Below are 18,605 nucleotides of genomic sequence, written 5' to 3'. Positions count from 1 at the left end.
TCTTTGAGACTGTCTCTTTGCTATGTATTTGTACAGCACTCAGCACAGTGGGGCCCTGATTGGGTTATTAAGTGCTACGGTGATTAATGAATAATAAAATAATAATAATGATGATTAATAATAAACAGTTCCATAGGTATTGATTCCTTATCACACCTTCCCACATTTCTGTACTCCTGCATTCTCTCCCACATTTTTATTAGGGTGTGTTATAAAGTTCCCTTTGTAAAAAACACCTCACTCAGGGAACTGAGCAACACACCAGTGGTTGGTTTGGGGTCTCAGAACCTCATCAGCTGGGCTTAGGCTTTGAAAACCAAAACCTGGGGAGGCTCAGCTCTAGATCTCATTTTGCCTGAATTTCAGGGGGGTTGGAACAATGGCTCTGTAGTTAACCCACCTCTAGTTTCTACAGAAATGGACCAAACCTGGGCTGGGGCTAGGTTTTGCAAAGTCTTCTCAGTCTGGTTTTTAGTTTGCATATCAAAGCCAGATTGTGTTTTTTATTCCTGTTCCATTTCAGTTCTTATACCATCCTCACCACCTGAGTATCTGAGCACCACTGTGTTGTATCAAACAAACTTCAACAGGACTTTATTTTTACAGTGGAAAGCTCTCTACCAAGCTGCTGCTGCACCTTCTGTAACTCTCACTCTGCCTCCTCAACTTCTCCCCCCTCCTTCCTGTCCTTTCAGACTCCCAACAGCCAGTGCTCCTAGTTCTAATAATCACAAGCAGCATCTAAACACCACACACTGGCACTCTGACTGAATCCTTTTTAAGATGCATGATCCACACAGGAAATGTGAGTACTTTGCCTTTGGGTACCTGTTGGGCTGAAACAACTGAGTATCTCGCTGACACTATTAATCTGTTTTTAGCTAATCAAAAGAGCGGCCTCTCTGAGTGACTTGTCTTCTGTAATCCAGTTGAGCTCTAATAGCAAAGGAAAGAGCAACAGTCTCAGTAGGTTTTGACTGTGCAAGTGCATAGCTGTGGCACATCAAGGTTGCTAACCAGTTCCTCTCCACGATATCCTATAGAACAATCTGTCATGGGACTAACAGATCACTCAAGACAGGGTTCTTTAAGGTTCAGGCTATATTCAAGGCTGTTTATCAACTAAGCTTCATACACATCATTCTTGGTGTATCTTTCAAACACTCAGAGAAGCACAGCAACAAGACAGAAAAAAAAGAACTATGAGATCATCTAATCCATTCCCCACCCCAGGAGTAAGACTGTCCCTTATAAGATATTATCTTTCTATAGAGGGCATGAGTTAGATTGGTGCCTACAGGACATCACCTCCTGTGGAATCCAAGGAGATTTTAAATGTCTCAAGTAATAGGGATCCCACCCATTCACACGGGGAGTGATTCTGTAGACAGTTAATTTCATGGTATTCAGCCTATATCTTCTCTTTCTTAAATTCATTTGATTGCTTCTTACCCCCATGTGACATCCTAAGGGATCATTTCTCTTCCATACACCAGAGAGCACTAAGCCCTAGGAGAAGTCCTGTTATAAATGCTTAAAAACACAGGGGTTGCACAGCCAACCCTGAAATAATGGATTTCATCCTGATTGCACTTTCTCTTCCTTTAAACCTTAAGGGGATACTATATTCTTAACGTTCCCCATCCCTGCCCTCAACCTTTTCCCCCTGCAAGCCCTGTTTCCCCACCTGTTGTCTGTTCTAGCACAAAACGACGTGGTTCTACGGGGTTTGCTGCTTTTTGCATTATTTCTTTGTGCATGGGCCACAGTCATCAAGAATGTCAGCAAATTTCCGGGACTTAGATTAGTTCGTTAGCTTGGGCTCCCTCTGAAAGAACTGCTGGGGCTTCCACTGTGCAGAGGGTACACAATACTCCACATGAATTGCTGATTATAAAATTTGTTAGTAAAGTCTTTTTTTGTGGTTTAGGGCTTTTGGAGGGGGAGTGTCAGAAAAATAACTTTAAAAAGAAGGCCATCCACCCTAGTAATAACCAAAGAGTAGGCTTTAGGGGAGAAAGGTTCTAACATGCCAACAGCACCTTAGAAATACTGAAGCCAGACAGAGCTGGCAGATAGGTGGAAGAACTACTTAGTTTAGCTCCATGCAGTTAAAAAAGCCCAAAGGCTACGATAAAGCAATCTCCTCTCTACATCAGCTCATGACTTCTGCTTGAGATATTTCCACCAAGCCATCCACACTTTTATATTTCAGTGCTTTATAATAAATGGGTATGATCCCCCAGCTTCTTCAAATTATATATTATAAGGTGTTATATTCTGGTTGGCCAGGATAGAGCTGATGGAATTGTGTGGGGAGCTGAAGTTGCTTGGCATGTTCAGTGAGGTGAGGACATAGCATCTTTCATTTTTATTGTGGAAGAATGACTCCTGCCCTGGACTCTGGATGGAAAGGAAAGACAACTGAGGGACTGCATTTAAAGAAAAAGCACTTCTCTGCAATCTCAAGGGTCCGTTCTCCCCCATAGCGTAACTGTCAGTGTAGCTCAATTATTTTTACTTAGAATATAATTAGTGTCCCTTTAAATAATTGAAGTTGTGGAAACAGAAGATCTAACAGCACTGGACAGAGCCAGATAGAGGGCTGGCAAGATCCCCCAATATGCAAATATGCCTTTGTGCCAATCTGCGATACCTTTATTTAGCCCCAGTGAGATCGCCAATCATTCCCCTTGTAATGTGGGTCTGTTATAATTAGATAACAATGTCTATTGTAACTATGTTTGGGAGACCGAGTTAAGGTCACCAGAATAATTTGCTTATTTTCATTTGAGACTTAAGCCATTTTTGACCCTTGATCACCAGAAGCCATAAGTGAGGTCAATAACCTGTAACTGTGCAAAATACTATGTGATACAGGGCTTGATCCTGCCAGGTGCTGAGAGCCATCAGCTCACATTGACTTGGTGGGAATTAAGAGAATTCAACACCAACAGAAATGGGTCCATGTTTTTGTAGGAAAGACATTCCAAAACCAAAGTTGCATTATTTGATGTGGCTTCACTGCACCAACCTAACCCTGTTCTCTCACAAACACTGTAGTGGAGCAGAACATGGAAGTATTAAACATGGTTGTAATTTTTTTAACATGGGTAAAACACTGTATTTTCTCCCAACCTTGTTCTGAGAAATGGATGAATGATTTTGGTTGAAATTAAAAAAAAAAATCAGCTTAAGGCACATACTGATGTGATAAATTTACTAGTAATAAGTCACCAGGACCTGATGGTATTCACCCAAGAGTTCTGAAGGAACTCAAATATGAAATTACAGAACTACTAACTGTGGTATGTAACCTATCATTTAAATGAACCTTTGTACCGGAGGACTGGAGGATAGGTAATGTAATGCCAATTTTTAAAAAAAGACTCCAGAGGTGATCCTGGCAATTACAGGCTGATAAGCCTAACTTTAGCACCTGGCAAACTGGTTGACACTATAGTAAAGAACAGAATTATCAGACCAGATGAATACAATATGTTGGGGAAGAGTCAATGCGGCTTTTGTAAAGGAAAATCATGCCTTGTTATTCTATTAGAATTCTTTGAGAGTGTCAACAAACATGTGTACAAGAGCGTACTTGGTCTTTCAGAAAGCCTATGACATTAAAAAATGTCAAAATGAAACGTAGATATTTTCAGAATTTGGAGTCCCTCACCACAGGCTCTTAAGCAAAGTAAGTAGTCATGGATTAAGAGGGAAGGTCGTCTCATGGATTGGTAACTGGTTAAAAGATAGGAAACAAGGGGTAGGAATAAATGGTAAATTTTCAAAGTGGAGAGAGGTAAATAGCGGGGTCCTCCAAGGATCTGTACTGGGACCAGTGCTGTTCAACATATTCACAAATGATATGGAAAAGGGGGTAAACAATGAGGGGGCAAAGCTTGCAGACGACACAAAATTACCCAAGGTAGTTAAGTCCAAAGCTAACTGCGAAGAGTTACAAAGGAATCTCACAAAGCTGAATGACTGGCAACAATATGGCAGGTGAAATTCAATCTTGATAAATGAAAAGTAATGCACATTGGAAAACAGAATCCCAATCATACCTATAAAACAATGAGGTCTAAATTAGCTGTTACCACTCAAGAAAGAGATCTTTCTCTGATAACATCTGTTCAATGTGCCATGGCACTCAAAGAAACAAACAGAATGTTACGAACCATTAGGAAAGGGATAGATAATGAGACAGAAAATATCATAATGCCACCACATAAATTCATAGTACGCCCACTTCTTCAGCTTGGGAAAGAGACAATTAAGGAGGGGTATGATAAAGGTCTATAAAATCATGAATAGTGCCAAAAAAGTGAATAAGGAAGTGTTATTTACCCCTTCACATAACACAGGAACCAGGGGCACCAAACGAAATTAGTAAGCAGCAGCTTTAAAACAAACAAAAGGAAGCACTTCTTCACACAATGCACAGTCAACATGTGGAACTCATTCCCAGGGGACGTTGTGAAGGCCAAAAGTATAACTGGATTGAGAAGAGAATTACATAAATTCATGGAGGACAGGTCCATCAATGGCTATTAACCAAGATGTTCAGAGACACAATCCCATGCTCTGAGTGTCCCTAAAACTCTGACGTCCAGAAGCTGAGAATGAACAACAGGGGATGGATCAATCAATAATTGCCCTGTTCTGTTCAGTCCCTCTGAAGCATCTGGCAGCAATCACTGTCAGAAGACAGGATACTAGATATTGCATCCTACAAACAGATTACAGTGAGCAAGATAGAGGAATCTGAAGACATATGTGAAATAGGCAAAACGGAAAGATAGCCTCAAGCTGAGTAGCAGCCACCCACACAACCTCTGTGTAGACAGCCAGTTCAAGGCCTAAGCACCAGCCGTCTCCCAGGAAAAGCCTATGTTGGTACTTCAGTAGGGCTTCACTTGAGCAGTATCAGGCCTCATGCTTAAGTCAGACTCTGACAGAAGAAGTAGAGCGGGCATGAGAGAAATAATCCAATGAAAATCACAGATACAATGGGACTGATTTTCAGTGGGGGCAGAGCCCAACCTTCACTCCGGCAGACAGTTTTGCACATGAAAATTCTGTCCCCTGCACGCTTGGCTGTTAGTGCATGAAACTGCTTGTGCAAAATTGTGTGTTTTCAAGTGAAGCGCAAGGTCAAAAAATTAGGTCCATTTTATATCCTATGAACAGGCCACCACCTGTGTTAGTCTAGGGAAGGTGTCAAAAAAATCAATCACAGTACAGAGACACAGAATAGTCTGTGGTTTTGCCCCCAAACTGGCACAAAGGGGCAACAGCACATGTCCAAAGGGAAGTAGACCCTTTGGGATGAGACTGCACCTCACTTGGATTCCTGTGATGAGCTAATCATCAGCTGTGAAAACTGATCACCAGCACTGGGAAGCTACCTATTTGCTCACCTCTCCAAGAGGAAATTCAGAGAATCTGATCTTTTAAAACCGAAGTACCAGCCACCCACACAATGTCAAGAGAATGCCAGCACACTGCTGTGGTTTGCCAAATCCCATACTTCATCCCTGAAAGAAGACAAGGTCCAACAAGAACATGCAGAGCTAGCACTGGCTGAGAAAGCACCTTTATGCCCAGAATGCCATTACAGCTAGGGGAGTGGAACAGAGGACAAAGCAGATCAATCCCAATTGTTATATGGCTGTGTGCCATAACTTTCATATATGCTTTCATACAGTCAATCACAATACTGCTTTAACTACATTTTTGGACTGAATTTCCTTTGTTTTTTTAAACAGTCATCATAGTGTGAGATGTGAGGGTCAAAAACGAGGAAAAACAAGAAAAATCCTGGCTGAGACCTGCATGTGGAAATGAACATACCATGCGCACTTAGACGTACAATAGTTTACTTCACTGTGTGATGTCAGACTTTAACGTGTGGTGCTCCAGATGTGCATGTTACAGAGTTACGTATGCAAATACATCTATCTGCATTTAACATAGAATCCATGTGCATTTTTTCAACATAGGAGACAAATGTGTTAGGACGTTTCGCTGTAAGGAGACAATATTTGAGAGTCTAATCACTGACACAAACACACCTGCCTTCATTTCAGTGGCTAAAGCACTCACTACCTGCACGATGGCGCATGAAAACTCCCCAGAGCTCCGCACCCTGGTGGAAACTGAGTCAAATACTACACATGTGCATTGCAGATGAAATTCACTCCTGTGCAGAAGGCCTATGCACACTTATGCTCCCCAAACAGGTTCAACTGAGGGAGGAGGTAACAAGGTCTAGTGGCTAGGGCACTGCCCTAGCAGTCAAGAGACCTGGATTCTGACCCCAGTTCTGCCACTGCCCTGCTGTGTGATCTTGAGCAAGTCATTTCACCTACCTGTGCCTCTATTCTCTCACCCTTTGTCTGTTTTGCCTACTTAGCGGGTAATCTCTTTGTAGCAAGGACTGTCTCTCACTGGGCCCACGTCCAGACTAACCCGCGGCATCGGCGGGTTAAAATCAATTGCTCGGGGATCGATATATCGCGTCTAGTCTGGACGCGATGTAATCGATCCCCAAGCGCGCTTACATCGATTCCGGAACTCCATCAACCCGAACGGAGTTCTGGAATCGACATGGAGAGCCGCGGACATCGATGCCGCGCCGTCTGGATGGGTGAGTACCTCGATTTTAGAAATTCGACTTCAGCTACGTTATTCACGTAGCTGAAGTTGCGTATCTAAAATCGATTTTAATACCTAGTCTGGACGTGGCCTGTATGTAGGTATTGCACCTACCCTAAAGGACTAGTGTTATTTGGGTTCTCTAGGCACTAATGTAATACAAATAAATAATTACAAAAACAAATGGGGCAAAACTGGTGCACAGGCTTTCATTCGTCTAGATGTGTATTATGTTCTTTACATCTGTCAATGAGCAACGTAGCAGGGCTAACTCTGGCACAAGTATGGGCCAAAAGACTAGAATGCTTGGCAGCTTCCCCATACTGTGTAACATGCATCTGAAGCATCATGATACGTAGGCCCTTGAAATGGTCACTGGTCCAGCACTGCATGCAGTATAAGCTTGGACTGCATTTTCCTGATCGAGGCTTGAGGGGAAACAGTTTTGTGGCAGAGCCTTTAAAAAACAACACGTCTGGAGGTTTGGAATGCGCTGAAGTATTCCTGAGAGAGGGGGATAGGTGGGAAAAGTTCAGGGGAGGTGCGTCACATGGTTGTGGAACTAAAAACACGTATTCCCTGGACGTGGTGCCCACATACGGAGCATAGAGGGTGAAATTCAGACACTTACCACAAAGTCTAAGCCCCGCTTAAGCCTGGTTTTCAGGACTTCAGTAGTACAGGCCTTGTGATGGTCCTCTGCATGGGGCTGGATTTCACCTCTGGGGAAGGGCTATGAGGGATGATGTAAAGTTTGTAGCTGCATGAATCTGGGATGATCCCATTACTCCCTCAGGAATAGCAAGTGACATTATAAAGCTTTGTTTCTGAAAGGGGCCCTGAGGAGATAAATTCATGACAGTGTGACTGTCTGGATTAATCACACAGGAGTCAGACAGGTTAGCTACACTATTCTCTTTGTACTAAAAAAACTTCTTTGCACGGGGTTAACCTGCCATGTGCCATTTTGCTTTCATCCCATTCCACTTTTGCCATCTTTATCCTGACCCCTGCAATCACACCGGCTATGGCAGCTACAGAGTCAGCCCCTAGGGACTGATAAAGCCTTTATGTGTATTTCATCATCAAGTATCCAGTGCACACATACACAGGGCTTGTTCACAAAATACGAGCCTGATTTTCGGAAGTGCTGAGCAAGGGAAGCCCATGAGAGCTGAAGATGCTTGACAGCTCTGAACATTGGGTAACACGTATTCTAACTGTGGACCAAATGGAGAAATGAAGATATATTGGTGTGATTTGCTTCTCACTCAGTTATGATCTCTCTGGGAGAAACCTGGGCCCCGTTGAAGTGAATAGCCATGCTCCCGTGGACCTCAGTGGAGTCAGAATTTCATCGTCCAAGTTTACTCAGCAACAAGATCTCTCTGAAATGCTTCCACTTACAAAATGGCTGAGCACCTGAATGCACTTCCCAGTGACTTTTGGTACCATCGCCATCACGTAAAAGGGAAAAACATTAAAAAACAGGTCGGGGGGAGGCAAACCCTCAATTCAAAACAAACCCAAAACCTACCACAACAAAAGGAATAGCCAGACAGGTGCCTCCGCCTTACATCAGGTTTGGTGAAGAGCCTGGTGGGGACCATGGAAACTCCCAGAGGGAAGGGAGTTGCAGTAACACAGCAGCACATCATGCAGCTTGGCATCCTCTTTATATTCCCACAAACAACAGGAGCTGATCTGCGCTTTCTTCCAATTGATCAGTGGAATACAAACATTACTTGTTAAAAAAGGGCATCTGAGTGCAAACGTCTGCTTTGGGACTGCTCCTTTGTCTACCACTCCCTGTCTCTGCTGTCAAAAATCAGACACTGATCAGCATTTCTTCCCTGACACAGCACTACTTTAGCTGCTGTCCATAAATACCTTCCAGTCCACAGCCCAAAATGCTGCCACACACAGATCCATCAAAGCTGGGGATAGCGGTAGGGGCGACTGGTGGGGTAGAGAAGGGAGACAGAGCACAGACAGCAGCCCCTGGGCCAGATTTTTTTTTTTTTGTTCCTTGCTGCTAATAGCATTGCTAGGATGATTCCAAGCAGGACCAAAAAAAACAAAAACAAAAGACCCAGCCACTGCTCCACCTAAACCAGAGCCAAGTGATCAGTGAGCATGTCATGTCCCACAGCACATTGTGATCAGGCAGAGGAGGCAAGCACCCAGATAGACAAGCGAAGGAGCTAGGCGAGTGTATTCACCTAAGAACCAGAAGTGTTTGTATTGCATCTGCTACCCTTCAGGGCTGGAAATGTGCATCGTCGCTATCAGTCTTCCTGGGATGAGCGACCCTCCAATTTTGCAAGGCTGCATGTTTGATTTTTTGAGGTGGTCCCTCCCCCATCCCTCTTAAGAACTGCACCCTGCACTGGGGCCCAGGCAGGCGAGGCACAACACACAATGCAGGCAGCGCAGCCAGGGCTCAGGAAGGGAAGGCTCAACAGCGGCTGGCTCAGCGGGTGTTTCCGAGCTGCAAGATGCAGACAGGCCAGCGTGAAAAAAAAGGGGGGAGCTTAAAACCTGCCACCCTGCAGCTCGCCCCTCCTCCTCTGCACGCAGCGCCTCTCCCCCTGCATCTCGGGTTTAGCCCCCCGGGGCATCAGCTCCCGCCCGGGCTGCCCCCTGCTTGCCCCCTGCCCTGGCTGCAAGGTGAGCTGCGATCTCCAGCCATCCCCAGCCTCCCTCTCCGGGGCAGGCTGCGCGAAGCCGCCCGCACTCGCTACTCACACGTAGGCGTGGTAGATGAAAGCCCAGCCGCGGGGTCTCTCCAGCACGTTGTAGAGGAAATTCTGCAGCTTGCGGTAAAAGGCATTCCTTTTGGGGGGCTTCCCCGTCCCGGAGATCGCGGAGCGGGGCTTGCTCAGGATGCTGCCCCGCTTGGTGCTCTCCGAGCCGGCGATCAGCAGCGCCCCATCCCGGTTGGAATCCGGGGCGCCTGGATCCAGCCCAACGAACCCCACTTTCAGCTTCTTCTCTCCGGTCGCACCCGGGTACACGCCTCCGTTGCGGGATTTCTGCACCATCCTCTCCCCGGGAATCGGTCGTTAGCCCGGGCTGGGGTGGGACCGATCCTGGCTGGCTTTCAGAGCGGGCGCGGGGCGGGGGGCGGCGGGCAGGGCAGCAGCCCGGGGCCGGAGAGAGGCATGGCAGGGCCGGGGCAGGCAGCGCGGAGACTCGGGAAGGAAAAGCCGCAAGGGCGCTCCGCAGTCTGGCCAGCCCCCTCGCCGCCCGCCCGCCCGCTGCAGCTCCGCCTGCCCGCCCTGCACACTGTCCCTGCCTCTCCGGGGTGGGGCTGGAGCGGGGAGCCGGGGAGGGGCACCCCCGCCCTGCTCCTCGGGAACCCGGCTTCGCGAAAGCGCTTCCAGGCGTGCTCCTTTGGGGAAGCCCGCGGATGAGACGGGCCTGAGGGTGTTCAGTGTTGGTCTCCTCCCTCCGCCTTTCCCCGTTGTGCTTTGCAAAGAAAGAAAATCCAGGCTCCCTCCCCCTGGCTTAGGGGGGGAAGGGATGGAGGTTAATGGTAGTGGTGCTGCTATGCACAAGGCTTAATTTGTGCCAGGGCTGAGCCCCTGTACCTCTGGGCTTGGCAGGTCAGAGTCCCCGCACCTCCGGGCCTGGCAGTTCCTAGACTCCCCGCACTTCTGGCCATGGCAGTTCCTAGACTCCCCGCACTTCTGGCCATGGCAGTTCCTAGACTCTCCGCACTTCGGGGCATGGCAGTTCCTAGCCCCCCCGCGCACCTCTGGGCCTGGCAGTTCATAGCCTGCTCCCAGCACCTCTGGGCCTGGCAGTTCATAGCCTCCTGGCACATCTGGGTTTGACGGTTCCTAGCTTTCCCCCCCCCCGGGACCTCTGGGCCTGGCAGTTCCTAGCCCCCCGGCACCCCTGGGCCTGGCAGTTCCTAGCCCTGGCACCTCTGGGCTTGCCCTGTCACTTATGAAAGTAAAAAAATGACGACCCCATCACCTCTTTCATTACAAACTAAGCAGTGGCTGTACACCATCCAAAGGTGCACACAACTCATCTGTGGGGAATGCATGCCCTCTCCCTGCCCCTCGTTAGCCATCCTCCATCAGCCCATCCCCCAATATGCACCACTGTATCCCCTCCCAAGCCAGGAACCCAGCCCTCTACCCCACACACACACACTCCAGGTCCAGAGGGACTCCCCTCCCAGCCTTCCCCACATTCATATTATCATGCGGACACACAAATGGCTCCCCTCCCCAGGCCCAAATGGATTCTCTTCCCCCAGTTCTTCTCTGCTAGACCCTGATTCTCTGGGAAACAGACATGCAGAAGCCCCTGCCAGTAGAGGTGCTACTACTCCTCCCACCCGCCCATTCCTCTGTTGAAGGAAGCAAGCAGGGGCCAGCCCCACTCTTCCACTGGATGAGGGGAGCAGGAAAGAGTGGGAGGAGAGCCGCCAGGGTAGGTCCTCTCTACTCTGGAAGGGTTGAGGGGGAAGCCCGCTAGGAGCTAATCCTTCCCCTTGTCTCTCCATGAGGGGAAGACACTCACTGCTTCTCCCCAGGATGAGGGGAAGGGATAAGGCCAGGAACCACTGTCTCTGACTTTGCTCTTCTCTGCAGGAAAAGGGAGAAGGTTATCCCGAGCAGGGCCGTCCTTAGGCATAGGCAGAATAGGCAGCTGCCTAGGGCCTCACTCTGCCTGGGGGCACCACTCTGCAGGCAGCCCAGACAGTGGAGAAGCAGGGCTGCTGGGTCCTAGAGAGAGCCGAATGCAGCACAGTCTGGGGGACGGGATTGGCTGCTGGGGTCTCTGGGAAGGGGAGGGGGTGGGGGCTGCGGAAGGAGCTCACCTGTGAGTGTGACTCTTTCCCCCCGGCTGAGGTCAGGTGAGGCAGGCTCTGTGGCTCTGGAACCAGTATCCTTTGTTGTGCCCCATAACATCCATTCTTCTCCCCCCTGCCCCACGGAGCACCTCCTCCTTTCTCCCTCATCCCCAGGAGCACCCCGCTCTCTCTCCTCCCTCCCCTCCCTCAGGGCTGGGTTGGGTGAGTGTGAGGAACTGGGAATGTTCCTAATGTTTTCTCTGAATACTGTGTTGGTGCCTCAGTGTCCCCTAGGCAGTTCTTAAGTATCTGGCAGAGCAAAGGGCCAGTGCACCTAAATGCCTGACACTCTGTCTCCTAGCAACTGATGGCCTGGGACCCGCCTCTGCAAAGGTGCCAGCTGAAGGTGTTGGAGACAAAGAGGTCAGGTGACCTCCTGGCCCGGGAAAGGGGCTGAGCAGAGAGGAGGGGCTGGGACGGGTTGTTAGGCTGGAGCTGGCTGAGGGCAGACCTGGGGGTCTGGCTCACTGCCCCCAGAATGGACCCAGCCGAGGAGTCCAGTTCGCTGTATCTACAAGCTCTGTTTTAGACCCTGTTCCTGTCATCGAATAAACCTCTGTTTTACTGGCTGGCTAAGAGTCATGTCTGACTGCAAAGTGGGGGTGCAGGACCCGGTGGCTTCCCCAGGACCCCGCTGGGGTGGACTCGCTCTGGGAAGCGCACGGAGGGGCAGAGGATGCTGAATGCTCCAAAGAGAAACCCAGGAGGTGAAGACATGTAAGCTTGCCCTGAACAAGTCTGCTCCAAGGGAGAGGAGGCTCCCCAAAGTCCTGCCTGGCTTGGTGGGGAGCAGTTCCAGAGCATCGCCCGGTGACTCTGTGAGGGCTTGTCTACATCAGAAAGTTGCAGCGCTGGTGAGGGAGTTACAGCGCTGCAACTTAGGAGGTGTACACATCTGCAGGGCACCACCAGCGCTGCAACTCCCTGTTTGCAGCGCTGGCCGTACTCCCGTTTTGTCTCGGGTGTAGAGGATCCAGGGCAAACAAAGCTGCTCAGGACCGGTGGCCAAGACCTCAGATAATAACAATAGTTTATTTATATAATATAGACATAGAAAGAAACCTTCTACAAACATTAAAATGTATTACTGGCACGAGAAACCTTAAATTACAGTGAACTTGGCACACCACTTCTGAAAGGTTGCCGACCCCTGGTATAGAGTGACCATATGTTGTACTAAGATTCTCCTGCTTTTTTTTTTACCTGTGAATCAGTATAACTTTTGCCAGCCCAGAATTTGGATAGCCAATGTTTTATGTTTTCACAATGTTTTCTCCAACTTTCATAAAGTAAATACATAGTTAATATGAGTTTAAAAGGCCAGGGACACTTCTTTGTGAAGAATCTGTACAGCAGATCATGCCCATAGACGATCCAGAAAAGAAATTTGAGGTTGAATTTTTTAATGTTGTGATGGATAAAGCAGTATCTGCTGTTGATGAAAGGTTTAATACCTTGCAAGTACACCATGAACAGTTTGGATTTTTGTATGACATAACTAAATTCAACGAAATAGGAAAACAAGAGCAACTAATGACAAAGTGCAAGAACCTAGAGAGCCTCCTTAAGCACGGTGATAGTTTTGATTTAAATGGACTTGAAATGTACGAAGAATTGAGTACACTGTCATCAATGTTGCCACATGCAAAATCGGTGATGGACATTGTACAGTTTATTCATACCCGCAAACTTGTTGACATATATCCTAATGTGTACATTGCCACTCGTATTCTACTGACAATTCCTGTAACAGTAGCATCAGGAGAACGGAGTTTCTCAAAACTAAAGCTCATTAAAAACTATCTCTGCTCTACCATGAGTCAGGAATGCTTAACTGGTCTTGCTATTCTTGCAATCGAACAAGACACGACTTTGTCTTTGTCATACAATGACATTATTACTGATTTTGCAGCCAAAAAAGCCAGAAAGATTGCTTTTAATTAAAAACAAATCTTTGTTTCAATACTTTTTTATATAAATTTCCAAAAAAATTTTGATAAATTAAAAAAAATATATTATTTGCATCATTCTGTCATATCAGAATTTTTTCTATAGTCCTGCTTCTTTAGTGCTAGTCCATCAGCATTACAATGTGCTTAATTAAGTTAAACTGGTTTTAATAACTTGAATGTGGCAAGTTTTCCAATAGTGTAAGCTTATGTTTGTTTTGCTAAGAGCAGATCAGGCAGAGGGGCACCAGTTTAATAATCTTGCCTAGGGCACCATAAATCCTAAAGCTGGCTGTGATCCTGAGTGGGGGGGCTGGGCTGGGCTGCTGGCTGCCTCTAAACTGGATATCAGGGTTGGAAGGGACCTCAGGAGATCATCTAGTCCCAACCCCCTGCTCAAAGCAGGATAAATCCTTAGATAGTTTTGTTTTGTTTTTACCCCTGTTCCCTAAATGGCACCCTCTAGTATTGAACTCACAACGCTGGGTTTAGCAGGCCAATGTTCAAACCACTGAGCTATCCCTCCCCCCTAATAAGTGGCCCCCTCAATCATTGAACTCACAACCCTGGGTTTAGCAGGCCAGTGCTCAAACCATTGAGTGGGGGGGCTGGGCTGCTGGCTGCCTCTGTCGTTCTTGTGCCTTGCTCATTTCCCCTCTAGATAGGAGATGTGAGAGGAGTGGCACCCAGTGCAGGGCACTCCTCTGGCAGAGTCCTGGCAGAACTTCAGGACTTCAATGCAGCAATCCTGCTGAAGGCATCAGGGCAGAGCCAGGTCTGCCTAATAAGTCACTGGTCTCCTTGATGTTTAAGCCAAGTTTCAGGGAGACACCACCCAAAAAACCTTACAGAGCATGTATCCCCAGGACTGGCTCTGGCTTTAGGGTCCTCGATCTACCTACCATTGGGTTTTGTACAGTCTCGCATCACCGTAATATTTCAACACCTCCCAGGAGAAGCTGACTTAGCAAAGTGAGGTCCTTAGTGGACTAGAAGCGCTCTGTCTGCTCTTCAGATTCTACCATGTGTGATCCAGAAATGAGTTCGTTTGAGACAGCCGTACAGTAACGTGCATAAAGGGGAACCCATAATGCACTGTCCCTCCAGCACAGGTCAGAAAGAGAAATCATCTGTGCAAGTCGTTCAGAAAACAAGAGCTAGTTGAATAATAGAAAAACTGATGTGCAAGTCTATCCATGAAGAAATTACTCAAACTCAGAGTAGGGTCATGCTGTTCCTTGTTTGTGAATTTTTGTGAATAGTTATAAGAGCACTAGTGTTCTTTAAACATTTGTGCCCAAAGTGCCTTATTATTCTGCTAAGTAGTTTCAGCCACGCGAGCAGAGTGCAGAACACATACTATGCGACCAATCACATGTCATGAAAAGCGAATGGCCTAGTTGAAGTGAACAGTTTGAAAATTATTTGTCCAAACTATTGGGCAAACGTTTACAAACTCTACATTCACAGTAGTTTGCAAATGTTTTGTGAGCCCAAAAGAAACACTTACATGCATTGCATACCATTTGCCCAGCTCACCTGCTCATTATTTTGTGTCGCACTTCAGTGGTACCCATCATGCCACAAGGCATCTGAACAGTAGGGGTAGAGCCCATGGTCAGAGGACCCAGAGCAGACCCACAAGTGAGAGACGAGGAGGCACACACCCAAGTGCTGCCAGCTGGCCATTCTTGTTGCCTCACTTGGGAGGAAGTTCCGGAGTGAGTGGAAAACAGGAGCCAACTGGACCTGAGAACAGGAGTTGGTAAAGGAGATGGAAGGAGCCTGCCATTTTGAATGAAGTCCCAATATAACTTTGAGCCTCCCCTGCCTAACCCAGCCAACTCTACCTTGGAATCGAAGTGTATCCCCACCTCCTCCTTGCAGGATTTCCTATAGATTGTATTTTGTGGCACAGGGTTGACTATCACTGTTCTGCAAATTGAGAGGTGCCATGGTTTAGTGGTTTTGGACATCAAGAGAGCTTAGTTCTATTCTTGGCTCTGCCATCAACTGCTATGTGATTTTGAGCAAGTCACTTCTCTTCTGTTTCCCTTCCTGCTTTTTGTCTGTCCTGTCTGTTTAGACTGGGAGCTCTTTGGCTCAGAGACCCTCTCAGTCTGTGTTTGCCCAGCGCAACAGCGTCCTGATCTCTGCTGCAGCCCTTAGGTGCTACTGCTATACAGACAGTAATAAATCAGAGAAGTGCTAGATCTGTGTAGAGCAGGGTCATTTCACAGAGTAATTCCACTTGTGCTAAGATATTTTTGCTAGGGGCGCAGAAAGGAAAAGGTTTTGTGAAAGCTCTGTGGTTTAATTAGGCGTGTCTAAGCAAAACTGGGAATGGACTTTGCTCTGATCCAAGGATGTTAAGACTCACAAATAAATAATTAGAAATATGAAATCAGCCCCTTATTTTCAGTATTACTGATAGCTTTAAAAAGAATAGTGTGGCATTGCCCCTTCTGTGAAATGGATCTTTCAGGCTTGATAGATAGTTGAAATATATAGACTGACTAATATACAGACTTAATTATTTGCCTCCTAGTAATCCTTCTTTTTACTACAGGTGAAGTAGAGTCAAATGTATAGAGTGATGATACTGTTATATTTAGCTGTTAGCCCAAACCAAACCTTTTGTCCAAGTCTGCAATGGTTGGCATGGATTGGTACCCAGGTCTGAGCTGTCCTTGGGTTTGGTTGTGCAAAACCAAAATTCAACCCATGAACTATTTTCTCTTTGGCTCATCTCTAACCATATTTTCACACAAAATACTTCTCCAACTTTGCACCAAGTTGGCTAAAGTGCATGTCCTATCAACATTCTACTCATCATCCCTCTTCCCAGGCTCTGTTACTTCCCTTTCGCCACCCATAACCCAAACATATATACACACTCTCATCCTGAACTACCAGCAGAACTCCTTGAAGGCCAATCAGGTTGATTGCTTATATGCTGGTGTGTTGTGATGATTAACAGAGGCTGTTGTGGCTGTTGTACATTACATGACTACTTGTTATAACCTTATTCCCAGATTTGGACCTTAGCGTCCAAAATATGGGGGTTAGCATGAAAGCCTCCAAGCTTAGTTACCAGCTTGGACCTGGTACTTGCTGCCACCACCCAAAAAATTAGAGTGTTTTGGGGCACTCTGGTCCCCCTGAAACACCTTCCCTGGGGACCCCAAGACCCAAATCCCTTGAGTCTCACAACAAAGGGAAATAATCCTGTTTCCCTTCCCCCTCCAGGTGCTCCTGGAGAGATACACAGACACAAGCTCTGTGAAACTACACAGAGTGATTCCCCCTCTCCGTTCCCCAGTCCTGGGAACAAAAAGGACTTTCCTATTCCCCAGAGGGAATGCAAAATCAGGCTAGCCAATTCAACACACACAGACCTCCCCTGATTTCTTCCTCCCACCAATTCCCTGGTGAGTACAGACTCAATTTCCCTGAAGTAAAGAAAAACTCCAACAGGTCTTAAAAGAAAGCTTTATATAAAAAAGAAAGAAAAAATACAAATGTTCTCTCTGTATTAGGATGATACAACACAGGGTCAATTTCTTAAAAGAATATTGAATAAACAGCCTTATTCAAAAAGAATACAAATCAAAGCACTCCAGCACTTATATTCATGTAAATACCAAAGAAAAGAAACCATATAACTTACTATCTGATCTCTTTGTCCTTACACTTAGAAACAGAAGATTAGAAAACAGAGCTACTTCTCCAAAGCTCAGAGACAGCAGGCAGACAGACAAAAGACTCAGACACATAATTCCCTCCACCCAAAGTTGAAAAAAAATCCGGTTTCCTGATTGGTTCTCTGGTCAGGTGTTTCAGGTGAAAGAGACATTAACCCTTAGCTATCTGTTTATGACACTACTCTTTTTTAATCTAATTTCAAATGTGGCCTATGTCTCAGATGTTCAGAATGTGCCTGTGTGCATGAAGTCTGGCATTTGCAGAGTTTAGCTAGAGGAACCCAAAGATGTGTGGAAAACAGTGCAGGATTTCCAAAAAGCAGCATTTACAAATATTTCCTCTGCAAAGGTTAGAAAATATTTAATTGTGCCAAATCTTGAGACTAAATTTCACCATTAAAGCATGACACAGAGGGATTTTAGTCCTGTTTTACATGCAAATCTCAGTGCAACCTAAACTATGAGCTCACTCCTGAGGCCTCCATAATTACATAGGTGAAACACAATCATTATTATCTGAGTCTCTCTCTCAGCCTTTCTATCAGTAGTGCTGATGATTACATGTAACAAATATCAGGTCATTTTTGCTTTGGAGACCAGAAACCCTGCATTAAAAGAGAGCACTGTTCATACAAAGGAACTCATCCTTGAAAGAGCTACAGCTTAAGGGTTTGAGTCCACAAAGGAAAATCCTCTACAATTTAAGAAGGTACCTTTGCCATTGGCCAACACACCAAACCTAGGAAGGTCGGTCCTGCTCCACAGGTAAAGAAGTCAGTACTGTTCATTGTATTACAGGTGACCACAGCAAGCTAGGTGGATCCATGTTTCCATTGCTTAGGTATATTGTATTAACCAAAGCATTGTATCTTTCATAAGCTCCAGTTTTAGTAGCTGTGATGAGAGGAGACAGGGAGACATGTCTTGTGCCACTACAGTGCAAAGAAGAAATCATTAACATCTACAAATATGAACCACCCAATTGTCTATTTGACTATGGAAGATTGTAGCGGGGTGGTCACCCCACTCCGGCCCTGAAGGTGTTAAAGCAGCCCCGGAGAGGGCTGTGGCAGAGAAATGCTAGGCTGATTGAGGGAAGCAGCCACAGGTGGGGCCACGCCCCAATCAGGCCACAGCTGGCCCTATAAAAGGGCTGAGGCTCAGAGACTGAGACAGTCTCTCTAGTTTTAGAGAGAGAAGGATCTGGCTATCTGGGAGCTGAGAAGGGTATCTAGGGTGGAGCAGTGCTGGGGAAGGGCAGAGGGAGCTGGGGAGCTCCAGCCTTGCAAAGCCCCAGGCTGCAGGCCGAGTGAAGGGCCCACAAGGGTGCTAGGGCTGTGAAGGGGCAGCCCAGGAATAGGCAGAGGCAGCTGGTCCAACCCCGAGTGGTTTATAGACTGCAGTCCACCCCAGGGA

At 46.8% G+C, this 18,605-nt stretch overlaps 1 protein-coding gene across 1 annotated transcript in view; it reads right to left on the bottom strand.

Moving 5' to 3' along the window:
- KCNQ2 (potassium voltage-gated channel subfamily Q member 2) overlaps window positions 1-9,719 on the bottom strand; it is a 130,321-nt gene extending 120,602 nt beyond the window's left edge. Inside the window, 1 exon segment of the mRNA XM_030533389.1 lies at window positions 9,412-9,719. Coding sequence (XP_030389249.1) covers window positions 9,412-9,707 — 296 coding nt within the window. The 5' untranslated portion in view covers window positions 9,708-9,719.
- Between the last annotated feature and the right edge of the window lie 8,886 nt (window positions 9,720-18,605).

This window comes from Gopherus evgoodei, chromosome 14 (genome assembly GCF_007399415.2).
Source record: "Gopherus evgoodei ecotype Sinaloan lineage chromosome 14, rGopEvg1_v1.p, whole genome shotgun sequence".
Classification (NCBI taxonomy): domain Eukaryota; kingdom Metazoa; phylum Chordata; order Testudines; family Testudinidae; genus Gopherus; species Gopherus evgoodei.
The sequence above is the reverse complement of the archived record's forward strand: the minus strand, read 5'-3'. Positions and strand labels throughout refer to the sequence as shown.